The sequence below is a fragment of the Panthera leo genome, chromosome A2 (genome assembly GCF_018350215.1).
Source record: "Panthera leo isolate Ple1 chromosome A2, P.leo_Ple1_pat1.1, whole genome shotgun sequence".
In the NCBI taxonomy this organism is placed as follows: Eukaryota; Metazoa; Chordata; class Mammalia; order Carnivora; family Felidae; genus Panthera; species Panthera leo.
This window is the reverse complement of record NC_056680.1, coordinates 24,980,715-24,996,838: the sequence shown is the minus strand read 5'-3', so window position 1 is coordinate 24,996,838 and position 16,124 is coordinate 24,980,715. Positions and strand designations below refer to the sequence as shown.

General features: G+C 46.5%; 1 protein-coding gene across 2 annotated transcripts in view; it reads left to right on the top strand.

Annotated features, from left to right (window-relative positions):
- The window catches only part of IL17RD (interleukin 17 receptor D), a 71,228-nt gene extending 64,147 nt beyond the window's left edge, over nucleotides 1-7,081 (top strand). For both annotated transcript variants that reach the window (XM_042929719.1, XM_042929718.1), the window contains exon 13: nucleotides 738-7,081. In XM_042929719.1, coding sequence (XP_042785653.1) covers nucleotides 738-850 — 113 coding nt within the window. In that variant the 3' untranslated portion in view covers nucleotides 851-7,081. The remainder of the gene's footprint in view (nucleotides 1-737) is intronic.
- The last annotated feature ends 9,043 nt before the right edge of the window (nucleotides 7,082-16,124 follow it).

The window sequence follows — 16,124 nt, the reverse complement described above, 5'->3', positions numbered from 1 at the left end:
GTTCCTGATGCAGGCCACAGCCTTTGTCCCTAATTCCCAAATCCATGCAAGGGTTTTCCTAATTTTCGGGTGGAGTTATTGGCAATGAAACCTCATGGGAAGTAACCCAACTCCATTGGTAGTCCCGATTTATTCCAGGCACTGGGAGTGTTCACGGGAACTGCAGAAATACTGATGCTAAGTTACAGTGAGCTTGCCCAGGCCCCACAAGTGGTGTTATGTAACATGCAGTGTGTGCATTATATCACCTTCGTGAACTCCACAGACATCTGACTACCAAGACAGCTTGCCCCAGGGGTATCGGATGAGGGGCTGTGGACCTGTATCTTTGTTGGGATTTGAGGTGTTCACCACCCCTCACCAATGCCAGTGCTTTGAAAGCCACATCTTGTGATCCAGGGGTTGATGGACACGATATTCTCTCCATCATATCTCAGCACAGGGCCAGGTAGGAGGGCTCTGTAGAAGAGTCCTACCTCCCAAGGGAGCACCAGCAGGATGCCATCTGGGACTGCTCCTTACGGTCCCTGTGGCCAGCGGGAGTCATGCATGCAAACCCTTGACCCTGGGCTAAGGGAGCCTGCCACCAGGATGAGAGTGCCCTGTCTTGAGCCGGTTGGTATGCCTGCCTCGCTTGTAAAGCCCATAGTCCCAGCCCAGATGCAGCCACACTCTGGCCTTAGCCCCCAGCCCAGTGAAGTGCGATGACGTGTCTCTGCCCTGTCTTCTTTCCTTAGGTGAGGAGGATCCTCCCGCCTTCCCTTCCAAGCTCCTCACCTCTGGGGCGTGCCGAGCAGAGCCTGGTTGCTGCAGCTACACTGGTGAACTCCACGCAGTCGCCCCTTTGTAACAAAACAGAAGAGTCTACGCATTGCCACTTTAGCTGCTGCCTCTCTCTGGTCCCCCAGCTCTTCTCCCTGGTTGAGCAGTCTGCTTGGAGCTGAGGTCTCCTACAAGGATATTTGGAGTGAAATTCGGGCCAGTACTTGCTCTCCTTGCCCCATCCCTCTACCTGATATCTTGGCAAAGTCTCCAATTTTCTAAAACCATATGGATCTCTGGAAGGCATGTCCACAAGGTCTGACGGCAGCTGGTCACATTAGGTCAGACCTTGGATTAGAGCCAACTCTGGGAGGTCGGGAGGAAACATGCACAGAGAAACAGGAAAATACCTGCACTGCTCATTCAGATTTTATTTATCTCTTCCGACTTTGCCCATTCGCTGTTGGCTACTTTGATTGGAAATGCTTTGTGGAGAAGCACTTTTAGTACCATTACAGCCACAGAAATCAAGTGCCAGTCTATCTGGAATCCATGTTCCTACAGATGATGTTCTTGTCTGTTTTGGGTGTAGAATTTACAATGGCTTGGATGTTAAAAAAGCTCTGAGTCAAAGGTCGAGGAGGTGACTGTATATCGTATCACCTTTCATAATACGAGTCTTTATGTGTTCGTGGGTGCCATGGCACACTGAGGTGGGGGCTGCAGGGTCAGGCTGACCATCTAGACAATTCTTTCTCACATAGGTTGGTCAATGTCCAGAAAGCAGCAAAACTCAGGACACAGGACCGCCTCTTGGTTTGAGTAGGCTTTGTGTGGGGGCGGGATCTGCCCACCAAGTTTCCCGGGGTTACATTTACTGTGCAGTATCTTAGATGTTGCTGCCTGGAAGTTTATTTTTAAAAGACTAATACCTAACTGGGCTGGATTATTGGAAGCCGGAGTCCGTGCTTCATTTGACTTCTGATCTAAAGCTGTGTCCAGAATATCAGGGATCAGAATCCATTGAAATATGGCGATGTGCAGGTGGCAGCCACTTAATCTGCTGAACTGGTTTTGACTAATGATAAATCTCATTTTAAGAAGGTGGAGGGGAGACTGTCACAAAGATGAGTTTGCTCTTGTAATATCTGAAGAAGACATGAGACCTGAAGTCATTCAATTCTTGAATCTCAAAGTACTCCCCCCACAACTCAGCCTGTGAATCATGTTTCGCTGTGTGTTTCTGTTGTATTTACCCAGTGAAAGATTGGTCTCTTGTTTTCCTACCAAAAGTAGGTATTTAGAGTTTAGGAGGAAAGAATTTGCTTTAAAAAAGGAAAAGTAAATGTTCTGTTTTTAATGAATGACATTTCTACAGAATTTCTCCTTCCGAAGGGAAAACAGTTGTTCAAATCCTGCTTGTCTATTAGCATGTGTGTGATGATGTCTTTGTGGAATCCCTTCTCCCTGTGTCCTTGAGGGGTTGTGAGCATCTTTCTCCACCCTTTCCGTGGGTGCTGTTGGCTTCGGGCACCCTGCTTTTACTCAGCACTACACAGGGGACCCTGGGTTTTACTCCTTTAGCAGGTAGGACCAATATTAAGGGAGACACTGAGAAATGTCTCAAGGAGGGGTTGGGAGATAGAATGAGGCAGGACTTTCCATCCAAGCACATGCTTAGCAGGTGGGAAGGGAAGGTTTGCCGCCTTGCTGCAAAGAAGAGGTTTGTGTGTATTTTTGATGCAAATGCCACACTCCATGCTCTGTAAAGGCAGCTGACGGGCTTCTTGGGGGAAGAACGTGTTTGTCTGTTCTCTGGCATCGAGTTTCCTGCAGCTGCTCTGCAGGGGAGACAAGTGAGCCTCACAACCACCTCCCCCACAGAACCAGGCATCCGGTTGGAGAAGAGATGTTCCATGATACTGGAGAGTCTGGGACAAGTGCAGAGCTCCTGCCCTCATATGCCTGCCCTGCCCTTCCACTGTCAGGATACGTTCTGCAAGGGAGATTGGTCAGTCCAAACTTGCTAACGTGAAAATTCACTCTGGAACAGTATCAAGAGAGATTGAAGCCAAGAAATGGTACGTGCTCCAAAGGAACCCCGAGGAGCTACTTTTAGGTTAGATATTCAGCTTTGCACAGAAAATGATGCATCTCTGAGAAAGCGACCCCAGGAACAGCACGGAGGACTGGCAGGGGGTGGGGAGCATCAACTGAGCTCCATGCATGTGGGCAGAGAGCTTGCTAAATGAACTTCCTTCTTGTGAAAATGCAAGGGAAAAAATGTGCTAGACCAAAAATCAGGTAAACTTTTCGTTTGGATTTATGGTTTGGATACTTATTTTGAAATACTAATGTTTCTTATGTTCAACACAAGCAGACTCTAACATACCAAGTAGCAAAACCACAGTGTTGAGATGTCCCAACTTCGTGGTTTTGCCTTACTAGTTTCACTTTTTTTTTTTTTTTAAACCTCCCCATCTTGTGCTGGGAATAAGAACAGTTGCCCTGTAGATTAAGGCAAAACATCTGTTTTAAGCAGACCTGCAGTTTTTGACTGATACATTGTTCCAGTCAATGGAAATGATAACACGGAATTCAGATAAAGGTTCTACTGAATCACAGGCTTCTTGAAATTGGGGAAACAAGAATTAGAATATAAGGATGATCTCAATAAAAAGCCTTGGTCCTGAGAATAAGAGGCTTGTGTGGCTAAGTTAGCTGGTGTTCTCTGGGCAGGACACCTGGAGTAGGTCCAAGGACCCAGGTAAGCAAATCTTGAAGGTAGTTGAAGGTAGGGAGCTAGGTGTTCATCTTAACTCCCTAGTGCCCTACAGAAAGGACTTAGCATCTGACGTAGTCAGCTTTGTCCAGGGATGGATTGGGGAAGTGGAAGCCCAGGTAAAGGTGTGTTTTTCTCCCAGAGGTTGGCCACAAGCAACAAGAACCACCTGGACAGACCCAGTCCAGCCACACAGTGGACAGAGTGTCTTGCAGGGGATCCTCCAGAGGGCCAAATCCTGGGCCTTTGAGGCACATTGATCTCCAGAGAGAATCAGAAGACACAGGCCCAGGCCCTCAGGTTGGGTAATAGCATTTTGAACCAAAAATGAGATGGGGCCTTAAAGTCATGAGACCATTTTTGGTTGACACATTAGTAATAACTGAAGACAGTCCCAGAGCAGAAGTTCAAAAATGTCTTTAGCAACTATGACATCATCAGAATCAATGGGTCATAATTTGAGGTCGTGTGTGTTTGTATGTTAAAGTTCAGTCTTGCGACTTCATAGCTGCAAATGTGGGGTGTTTTTTTTTCTAGCCAAGCCCTAGTCTCAGGTTCCCTGACTTAAGCACAAATAAACAGGAAGACTGTTCCTCCAAAAATGTGGAGTTACATGATTTTCAGAACTTTTCCTTTTTTCAGAGTTGAGCATCTTTTAAAAGAAACAAATGAAGAAAAAGCTATTTTACTCCTAGAGAAGAAACGACACAACCTTCCTCTTAAGAAAGAAAACCCCATGGTCCCCAATAGCCTCAATGCTAATTTGGTTCTTAGGGGAGAGGAATCCTTCCTTGTGTCTTTATTGGAGAGATGTGGACAATAACAGCATGAAGGTTGTTAGCCTTTCTTGTTTCATATCGTTGGTGAAGACTGCCGCTTTTATTTAGCGGATGCTGTGCCTTCAGGAGGTGCCAGTGCAGCGGGCCAGGACGACAGATCAATGAAGTGTGGTGATAAATGGCAATGACCTACCTTCTCAGTGTCAGAGAGACCATAGGGCATGGTGGGGAGTGTGGCAAACTGAAGTGCTCCGTGTCCCACCCATAGGAGGGCAGCTACTCCAGCCATTTGTGGCCATGTGGTGTCTCCTGATCTTCCCATTTTTCAAGAGAAGCTGAGAATCTGGAATTTTATAGGAAAGTTTCTAATTTTCTAAAGTATTGGCAGCTAAATTAAAAGAGATTTTTTTTTTTTCGATTCAGATTCAACAGAACACATGAGTGGGCCTGATTTGGCCCACTAGATGCCAGTTTGCTACCTCTGCCTTGTAAGATTTGAAATGAAAAGTGTTCATGGTAATTACAGATGTCTGGTACCACCAGAAAATGCTCTTGCTAGATGCAGCTGGTGTCTGGATTGCTTCTTCCCCACCTTGCCTCCCCCAAGGTAGTTTGATACGATTGTGAATGTATTTGAAATGTTTGAGGGCTTCTTTATGTTTCATGGTGCCTTAAGAGAAAGGCAGGCCAGTTACTAATTTCAAAATCAGATTTATGTTCCCCAATTTAAAAAGCATAACACTTGGAACAATTTTCATTTAAACTCCACAACCTAAAGGGCCTTATTTATAGTTTTAGTTCTTGGCTTCATAATTTTTTAAATGATGTGCAATTCTGAGCTTAGGCCAAGACTTAATGAGAACAGCAGGCGTTGTGGGGAGTGGGGCAGGGAATCCCCGAGTGTCCACTAGAGCCAGGTATTTGCATTGTCTTCTGTTTTAAATGATCTGTGAAGTGACTGTGTTTTGGAGATGTGAAACAGTATCCAGACAAAAGCTTTTCCTGATACCGAGAGATCAGTCAGGAGTCCTCCTGGGGTGTTGGGTCATCCTTTCTGTGTCCCCTCCTTTCCAGGCTCAGGGTGAAAATAAACAAAAGGAAGTCTGACTGTAAGCCAATAGCTTGGATTCCAATTTCAGAGTTTTGGAGCTGGGAGAAAGTTTGGATTATCTAGGATGTCCCCCCTCCCGGTGTCAGCCAGGGCTGAGCCTGAATTATTTCAGACATATGGCTATGGATGGGATTCTGGATTTTCAGTGAGGGAAATTCTGTAACCTGCCCTGCTGATCAGATAGTTCTTTGTACGTCTTACAGAAATTCAAACCAGCCTTCTTTTGTTCTTCATGTAGTGGAAAAAGAACAGCTGGTTACCTTCCGTGTATTTGAAAACCACAGTGAAGTCATCCCCCTGGTGTTTTTATTTCAGTGATAAATAATCCCACCTACTTAAACCATTCTTCATAGCTCTTGTTTTCCAAGGGCTTAATAATTTTCACTGCTCTTCTGTTTCCCAGCTTCACACTCTGTTTGGTTGCCGAAACAGAATGTGGTGCCTTCTTCGCATTGGTGCCTTGTGACGGCCAAGCTCAGGATGGGGATTACAGGGAAATTCTCGTGTGCCCAGCTTCTCTTACTACTTACAAATACAATGGCACTTTTTAAAAATGGTATATCGCCTGCATTCATTTTGAGGATTATTTGGTCGCCCCATCCATTCCTCCCCAACAATCGTCTTCTATTGTGTTTTCTTTTCCCCTCTTCTGGTCAGACACTTGGTGCTTATTCCTGATGTGTCTGATGTCATTCCTGAGCTCCAAAATTCTCTTCAAGACCAACTCTTACCTTCTGAGTGGTAGCTACCTCTCCCTCCCAATTTTGGATTCTATTTTACATACCTCTAGACCTTGCCTTTAATTCATGACTCAATATTATTAGATGGTTCAGACTTCAGCTTAATCACCAGCAAGATAGCAGCTGCTAAGGGCTAATTTTTAAGGAAGGTGAGGGACAACCTCTTGGGAATTTTGGCCAATTGTCCCCCCTCCTGCTCTTTGTTTCCTGCCCGAAGTTCAGCTGGGACCACAGACTCTTCCAGGAGCTTTCCTGTGTTCTGAAGGGCTGGGGCCATGGCTCTGAAATGACCTAGCACTGTGTTTTGCACAATCAGAAGTCTGAGAAAAGCAAACCATTATGACTGCATCTCTGACATTTGTATCAAATAAAATGTCAGTGGAGAATATTCAAAGAAGCATTCTTCTATTTGTACATGCTGTAGACAAAGTTGGCTGCTCCATCTGTTAGACAAAAAAATTCCTTTGGGTTATTACACTGATGTGTAATTGTTATGTAAAACTTGTGTTTTTTCTCTCAAGAAAAACCATGGTGAGTCTGGACAAAGCAAAAACTTTTGTAAAAACCACATGTCCATTTAGAGAGTAGGTAACTTCTATTTTTACTATTTTTTTTTTTTTTTTCACTTCAGAAGCTCCCTGTGACTACGATCTAGGGGGGGAAAGCCTGTGGAACATTGGAACATGGTGGTTGTTGCCATTGTCTTTGTTTCATCTTTAAGTTTGTCCTTTGTGGGGTTTGGTGGAATAGCAGGACTGTAGCAGTGTGCTATATTTTTACATTGAAAACAATGTCTTATCTGATTTGTACATAACTGTAAATAGGTGACAGTAGGTCACAGCTGACATTTGCAAAATGTTTTTGTACCTTAGGATTTCTGCATCAAATAAAATGTTTTAAGATTGCAGTGGTTCATGATTCTAGATCCTCTTTCCTGTTTCCCAAGTAGCTGGGTTCCTAGCACAGCTTTCCAAGGGCTCTGCCTCTGGGAAGGAGGAAGAATATCCAGGGTGAGGAGGTGAGGGTAGCCAGTATGTCTTTCTTGCACATGAAGCCTGCTGCCGTGGCTGTTTGCCTTGCCCTCTGGTGGGCAGTGATGTGTTGCCTGTGTGGAGTCAGGAGCAGGGATGCTCCTATCAAGGAGAAATTTGACTGTCAGAACAAATGGGCTTTCTTTTCAGAAATTTGAAAAGAGCCACTGAAATGTGGGAGCCACAAACTTCCTGCCATCCAATAAGACAAAGAAGTGCCTTTTTATTTCTTCCTATAGACATTATCCCACCTCCTGTGTGCCAGCACTCTGTGAGTTAACTTCTTGGTGCCCATCAACTTTGGGGTGAGTTCCCAGCTCTGCCACTGTGACCCTGTGGCTGCACTTCTGGGCCTCAGTTTCTCATCTCTAGAATGGGCCAAAGACCCTCCCTCACAGGGTGGTGAATGTGAAGTGCTTACTGGCACATAGTGCTCAGAAATGACAGGTATCCAGGACAGGACAACAAGTGGTAAGAAACAGCAGGGACACAGGATACAAGCCTCCTGGCCATTGTCTGAAAAGAATATGGTGGACGAGTTGGGTCTTGGGAACATTGGGTTTTCCTTGTCCGCTGGTTCTTCCCCCTACCCTTTCCCGCAGGACTGTTAAAAAACAAAACAAAAAACTGCTCTGAGTGAAGCACTGCTGAGGAGGAAATTCAACCATGTTCTTGCCTCTGATGCTTGGCATAGCCTTCAGTTTTCCTGTTCATATTCACCCAGGAGACTGCATGTTTTTCCTCATTCATTTCCTCTTTCCCATGCTCCCTGCCATTTCCGCACATTTCTAAGAGCCAACCTTTGAGCGCCACATGCTTTACATGCCATCATCTCATTTAGTTTCACAGATACTCTGCTACGTGGGTAATCGTACTGTCCCCATTTTACAGAGGCTTGGAGAGGCTGTCCCTTACTCTTGATCTCACAGCTAGCTAGTAGCAGAGCTGGGATATGAGCTGCAGCAAACCCTGCCGAGGCTGCTCACAGGTCCCCTTGGTAAAGGTCTGGCCGCCCAGGTAGGTGGGGGAGGACTTGCAAGTGTACGTGTGGCCAAAGGCAGTAGAATGCTTTCCCATAACGTTAGTGGGGACAGCAAGTGAGGACAGACAACCACAGGATGTTAGTTCCCACTCTGAGTGCTCTTTGTGTCTTTCCTCACCACAACCCAATATACAAGGTACTATTAGCACTCTCATTTTTGAGATGCTGAAGTCAGGAAATCCGTTAGCTTTGCCAAGAGCACAGACAAGGGATTGGCAGCTCAGAGATTTGTAGATCGAGTTGAAGCATCCTCATCCCTAACCAGTAGGCTGAACTGTCTGTCCCTCTGTATAGCCGATAGGCTGAAGGAAGGACCTGGAGTGCCAAGTTATAGTGGCTTGGTTCCCTTATCCAAATATTGAGAGTAGATTTCTTTCACAGGTTAAGCAAATAGATCTAAAGGGACTTGATTGGAAGAATCTTACTGGGCAGTTGGTGCAGTAAGTGAATTCTTACCTATTAGGAGGAAAATCCTCTTTGGACATCAGAGAAACCCTAATTTTTACCACAGTGTTAGAAAATAGAGCCTGTTTTTACAGCTGCTCAGGGTTTTTTTTTTTTCTTTTTCCTTTTTTTAGTTTTAAAGTAATCTTTGCACCCAATTTGGGGCTCAAACTCATAGCCCCAAGATCAAGAGTAACATGCTCTACTGACTGGGCCAGCCAGGTGCTCCTGTTTGGGGTTCTTATAATCGCCAGCATCTGTGGGGCCTCAACACTGGCTTTACTTTGTTTTAGAAATGCAAACTTTAAAGGTAGCAAAGACCAGCTTCCCTTGCAGGCTTTAATTAGAATTTCATCTGCTTTAATTGAATAAGAGACTACTAACCGTAAGCTAAGCAGATGGTGGAAGGAAACATAAAAATATATCTTTGCTGTCCTGGGCATAGTGGGCCTTCAATAAATGTCTGTTTCCCACCCCTAGCCCCAGCATACCCTGCCCTCCCTGTTCACAGGAACAAAATCAGAAGTGGTCCAAGAATACGATAAGGTAGAGGATGCAATGAAGGAGGGAAGGACACAAACCTGAGGTGAGACCTTTTGCAATGAGACAAAATTCAAATAGGGTCTTTGGGATTAAGGGAAAGTAATGCAAGATCAGTGAGCTCAGCTCCCGGGGCTCTTTCTGGAGAGGATGTTGCACCAGCTGTCACATTTACCAATGATACAATGCTCTTACAACATTCATCTGAGAGTCTAAAGTGTGTACTGGCAACACAGTAATGGGCAAGATGCACACACGATCCCTTCCCTTCTGAGTCCGTCTCTTTCTATATATGGGACTGTGGGCAAATCACCTAATTGCTCTGAGCCTGTTTTTTTCATCTGCAAGCTGGGACTAATACCCACTGCATAGGGGCTATTGTGAGGATGAAATGAGATGGGGTTTATGAAGCACCCGTGGTCATGCTTGGAAGTGCCTGGCACTTGGTAAGTAGTGGTTTATCAGTCAGTCTGTGGAAGAGCAAGACTTGGGTTCTGTGGGGGTCAGATGGGGATGGGAGGGAGACAGTTACCTGCTGATAGGAGCTTCAGCCCAGGGACTTCGTCAGGTGCTGAGTTACAGCATCTTACTCCCCGAAAGAAGAGACAGGGTTCATGCCTGTTTGTTTTGATGCTGGTCTAGGAAGGAAGGGATGGGAGTTGGGGAGGAAGGATGTGTTCCTAGCAAAATTAAATTAGGACAGTAATGCTGGTTTTCTTGATAATTGAACGTATGTAGTCTGTGCTAACTGACCGTGAACTCAGATCTGCTTATGTTCCATTCACCAGCCTCCTTTTTTCCTAGTCACCTGCCAGCCCTGAGAGAGAGACTTTTTTCTGGACTTGGTGCTTCAAGGACCCTGTGCCAGGCAGATGGACACGCCCCACTCTAGATGTGAACAAAAGCTGGGAATTTTTCTTTTTTTTCTTTCCTCTGTCTTTTTAAATAACATTGATTTTTCTTTTAGGTAATATAATTTTTTTATATAATGGTCTTGCTTAAAGGAGGAGAACTCTTTTTTTTTTTAAGTTTATTTATTTATTTTGAGAGAGAGCGTGCGTGTGAGTCAGGGAGGGACGGTGAGAGAGACAGAGACACAGAGAGGGAGAGAATCCCAAGCAGGTTCTGCTCTGTCAGTGCAGAGCCAGACGTGGGGCTTGACCTCACAAATTGTGAGATCAAGAGTCTTGACACTTAGCTGACTGAGCCACCCAGGCACCCCTGGGATTGTTTCTCTGACTATGAGGAAAAGATTAGGGAATTCTCTGCTTTACAAAGTTGGAGGGGACAGAGACAAAGAAGTGGTCCTCCAGGATGATTGGTCCTGCCTGGTGGTGCCCCCTCTGGCTGGTCAGAGACATTCCAAGAAGTGGGCGGGTGTCAGCTTTCAGACAAATCATAGACACTTCCCACCAGTGTGGGCAAGGCCAGGCCACAGAGAAGGAGACCTCACAGCAAAGAAAGGCCGGCACGCCTGGCAGCAGAATGCAAACACAGGCACGTCCTGCCTTTGGTTTTTGCACTGAAGTTAGATGTACTTACAGACGGTACGCACATGTGTATGTGTCTATTCTCATTGTTACGATGAGAATCCTTGTGATTAAAATGGAGCTTTAATGGGGCACCTGGGTGGCAGTCGGTTAAGCATCCAACTTCGGCTCAGGTCATGATCTCACTGTTTGTGAGTTCCCCTCTGCCTGTGGGGAGGTGGTCCCCTGGGGCAGGTTAAGGGCGGTGTGGCTATAAAGAGGGATCCCTTAAATGTCTGCCTCAGCCTGGCTGGGGTGGCTGATGGGCTAGAAACTGACGTAAATTCCTATCTCTTGGAGGTCTTAGTTCCAAGAGTGACTGGCAATGACCTCTATGAGAGATGGCTACTTGATCAGGAGGTCACTTCCTGCTTGAAACTGCCAGTGGCCCTGGAAGTGACCTCTGATGTTCTGATCTGGCCCCTTGCCAATCTCTTCTTTGTGTGTTCATTTTTTCTTCAGGGCCATCCCAGGGTTTTTTGAGATCCCTCACTCATGTGTTCCTGCCTTGGAACTTCGCGTATGCCATATCTTCTGCCTGGAACACTCTCTCTCTGTTTCCATCCCTCCTTTGCTGTCAAACCTTCCCTGACCACTGTTCATTATGGTCTAGGTCCTGACATTTGCTTTCAGGAGCACTTAGCTCAGCTTGTGTGATTATGTGATGGTTCCTCTTGCCCACAAGAATGGCTGCTCCTTGAGGGAGGGCTGTGTCATTTACAGTAGGCCTTCCTTCTGGGTTGGGCTCAGATTCGATTTCTTGAACCAGCTAGAGATCCCAGCCCTACCATTCAATTGTCACTGGGCAAGACACCTCATCTCTCTGGTCTTCAGTTTCCTCATCTGTTGGATGGGGGTAAAAATGCATCTGACTTATGGGGTTGTTGTAAGGATAAAGCAGGTAGAGGGTGTAGCATGGTGCCTGGCACATAGCAGGTGCTCAAAACCATTAACATTTGTCTCTGATGTCATCAAGAGTAAGCAGTAACAGTTACTAGTAAATTTTAAAAGGTTTCCTGGAGGAACAACATTTATTCCTTTCTTTGCAAATTGAAATGAGGTCACTATTCATTTACCATTACCATGATCCCCAGAGCTGAGAGTCACTTGAATGGCTTGTACTGTCTCAGGGCTTCACTCCCTGTGGGACTTAGATTCCTGTAGACACGAGATTGGTCAGTGACATGGTACATATTAGAATCACCCCTGTGAGTCGGATGGCTGCTACTGTGTCAAGCATTATGCCATTGCCTGACTACATCACATCCTCCTAATGGAACTTTGGAGCTTAGGTGATGTGCTACCCCAGGGTAGGACCCAGGTTGGATTTGAACTTGGGCGTTTTCTACTCCAAAGCCCCTCTCTCTCTTTCCACTCCACTGCTCAAGGTTACTTCACAGGTTTTCCTTTAACCAAGATTATGAGAACAGAAGGGGTCTGTTTTGAAAGAAATGGTGTGGCCACTTGCAGAGCATTGCCGAGGCCTGAATAGTAAGACCAATACCTTAATCCTTCCACAGGTATCCCCATCCCCTGGATGGGGACTGTACCAGATTAGTGTCACTTCAACTGGATGCTCCCCATCTTTCAACAACACCCCTCCCCCACCAAAAGGGAGAAGGCATCTGTCTGTACAGTGCTGCCTGCAGAAGAGTTGAGTGTCTTTCCCCGTGACCCCACTTACAGGTTTGTCTTTAGGAAATAACCAGATATGTGTGCCAACATTTATTATGTGTGGGTTTTCATTAGCAAGCATTACTTATCCCAGATACTGAGAAATGAGAAGCACACCAAATACTGGTCTGACTGATTCTAAGAAGAGGGCACATTCATACAAGTGGCTTTTAACAATCATATTGCAGAAGAGTATTTCATGACAAAGGGAAAGACTCACAGTAGGTTAAGCGAAAATAAAGGGCACAAATTAACAGTGGTTATCACTAGGTGGTGTGCTTGTGTGTGGGTTTTATCTTATTCTTTAAACCTGTCAGTATTTTCTACATTTAAAAATTTATTTATTTATTTATTTATTTATTTATTTATTTATTTATTTTCAATACTCTGTAAACATGCTTTTTTGACTGTGCCAGCCAGGCTGTCCCTCTGCATTGTTTTACAATGAGTGGTGTTACATCATCAGAGGGTTTTTTTTTTAAATATTTATTTCTTTTTGACAGAGAGAGAAAGAGAGTGAGACAGAGCACGAGCAGGGGAGGGGCAGAGAGAGAGGGAAACAGAATCAAAAGCAGGCTCCAGGCTCTGAGCTGTCAGCACAGAGCCTGATGAGGGGCTTGGACCCATGAACCATAAGATCATGACCTGAGCCGAAGTCGGATACTCAACCGACTGAGTCACCCAGGAGCCCCTCATCAGAGGGTTTTGAATGTAAGGTTGCACACAATAGTCAATGCCCCGTGGTACTGAGTGGGCACCAGGAGGACGGGGGAGTGGTCTCAAATGTGTCATCCTTGCCCTTGTCCTTGGTGATGCCTTCACATGTGGTCACTTTCCTCAGCTGTGCTACCTGGCACCTCACCTTGGCCCTTTTCCTGCCATTGCTTGTTAGTTGGGATCAGTGACACCGCATCATCTGCCCTTTCTGCAGGCCATGTGGGGGCCTCCTGCAGACACCCGGCTTTCCCAGTTGATGAGTTAGTAAGGTGACTGCCCTGGCCCCATTTCATCCTGTCTTGGAGAGTTGGAGGAGATGGGGCTGAATTCAAGAACAGGCCCTCCTGAACTGTTTCAAGGAGAAAAACCAGCTCATCATCAATGTCTTCTGGCCTGTCTGCCAGTTTCAAAACTTGGTGGATAGAAACCCACATTTCTTGCCATCCCTCCCCCACCCCACCCCTACACCAAAGGACTCCATTTGGGTGTATCATCTTTTCCTCCAAAGAGTCTTAACATGAGTCTAGGAACCAATTCCTTTCCCCTGCCCCCTCCATGGGGCCGAGTATGGTGTGGGTGGGAGGGGATGGCATGCTGAATATAAGCCCTTGTAGGATTAAGTTGATTTGTGTGTGTGTGTGTGTGTGTGTGTGTGTGTGTGTGTGTGTGTGTGTGTTTAAGTAGCTTCATGCCCAGAGCAGAGCCCCCGCACAGGGCTTGAATTCACAACCCTGAGATCAAGACCTGAGTTGAGATCAAGAGTCAGACGCTTAACCAACTGAGCCACGCAGGCACCCCTAAATTGATTTCTTTTAGCCTACATATCCTACTTACAGATCTGTTCTGACTTCTGGAGACCCTGAATAATAAAACAGGAAGTCAAGGAGTTTACCTTTAGCAATAATAATAACAATGCACATTGCCTTTGCTGTGTACAGGAGACTTTCCCATGAGAAAGTCACATTCAGCAGCAATGGGAGCATTTCTCAGCAGCCGAGGGACCTCATCACTTATGCCTGCACCTTTCAACAGTTAAGGTCTGGTGTCTCACCCTGGCCATGAAGGCCTCTCTAGTCTCATTCTTCCCGGACCTCACAGACGTGTGCCCTGTGCTCTCCCACCTCTGGGCTTCTGCATCTCTGGTTCTGCCCTCCCCGGCTGGTTTCCCTGCCTGGTCAAGGGTCAGCTGAGGCCCACTTCCCGCAGGAAGTCTTTCTATGCCTGAATCGGGGCCAGCTCTTCCTCAGGTGTGTCTCTTCCTGCATCCTGCTCCCCATCTGCCTGGTGAGGGTCTGGCTGTTCCTGCATCACCTGCAAACTCCATGGGGTCAGGGACTCTGTCCTGTTGAGATTCACTACTGTTCCCCAGAGACCAGCACAGTGTGTAGCATGTAGCAGATACTCAAATCATTGTTAAGTGGAATCTAATGGAAATAAAACTTTTATTTCTGATAAGGCTGCCTGAGTAGAGCCCCACGTGTTGGCTTGTGCATCTGAAGTTCCTGCTGGGTTAATGGGGGAGTGGAAGCCGTTTATTATTACTTTATAAACAGGCTGGTTGTAGTAGGGATCTTCTTCAGTGTGGAAGGGGTAAAGGAGAGAATAACAAAAGAGGTTTGGGGGAATAGGTTGAGGACTAGGAGTCTGGATATAGGTTTTGCCCTTGGAAATGGAGTACTGCATAGGCTACCTGTTCTTTGAACAAGGAACAGGTGGGTAATGAGGCACTGGGTTTGGGGTCGAAGAGTCCCTTTAAAGTTGTAGTGGAATGAAGTTGCAGCTGTTGAAATGAAAGTTAGTTTGCTCAAGATGCTTAGTTTCTGGCCCCAAAGGCAGGCTGTCGGCCAGGAAGAGGCCACCCAGCACTAGGAGGCTGAGTGCCTGCAACAATACACAGGGGCTTCAGTGAAGAGTCTCAGCTTTGCTGGAGCAGTTCTGAACACCTCCCATGGGGCCTGGGGGCCTGGGCTGTGAGGTTGGCTTCCCAGAGGCTGCTGTCAGGACAGGTGCCTCCCAGCAAGCCTTCACCAGCCCCCTCTTCCTGTGAATGAGGGGGTGGTGGTTAGAGACCGAAGGGGTCCACTCAGAGGCTGTTCTTGTCATTTAACGGAAGGTCAGTCTGGCAAGAGCCATAATTATTGGGCTGACCCTCTTTTCTCTGACCTGGGGGCTGGCTTCACTTTTTCAGTTTCTTCATCTGAGAAGTGGGCCCACACAACTCTTATACCTCACGACGCTGTTGTGAATGTTAAAATAGATCAAGCACTTAAAAGGCACACCTGGATTATGAGAGCAACTAATGAATTTTCGATTTTTTTTTTTAATTTTTTTTTTTAATTTTTTTTTTTTCTTCAACGTTTTTTATTTATTTTTGGGACAGAGAGAGACAGAGCATGAACGGGGGAGGGGCAGAGAGAGAGGGAGACACAGAATCGGAAACAGGCTCCAGGCTCCGAGCCATCAGCCCAGAGCCTGACGCGGGGCTCGAACTCACGGACCGCGAGATCGTGACCTGGCTGAAGTCGGGCGCTTAACCGACTGCGCCACCCAGGCGCCCCTGAATTTTCGATTTTTATCACGATGGTTTACTTTTATAAGAGCCATACAGTATATGGCATTTTTTTTTCACGAGAGAAAGAGAGAGAGAACAAGTAGGGGAGAGGGGCAGAGGGAGAGAGAGCGAACCAGCCTTAAGCAAGCTCCACGCTCAGCTTGGAACTGGACACAGGGCTCCATCCCAAGACCCTGGGATCACAGACCTGAGATGAAATGAAGACTGGACACTCAACCAAATGAGCCACCCAGGCATCCCTGTAGGGCAGTCTTTGTATCTCTCCCCGCCCCCACGCCCCCAATTTATTTTGAGAAAGAGACAGAGACAGAGAGAGAGAAAACGAGCATGCGCGGGGAGGGGGCGGGGGCGGAGGCGGAGGGGCTGTCCGCGCAGCCAGCGGAGCTCGAACTCACAAACCG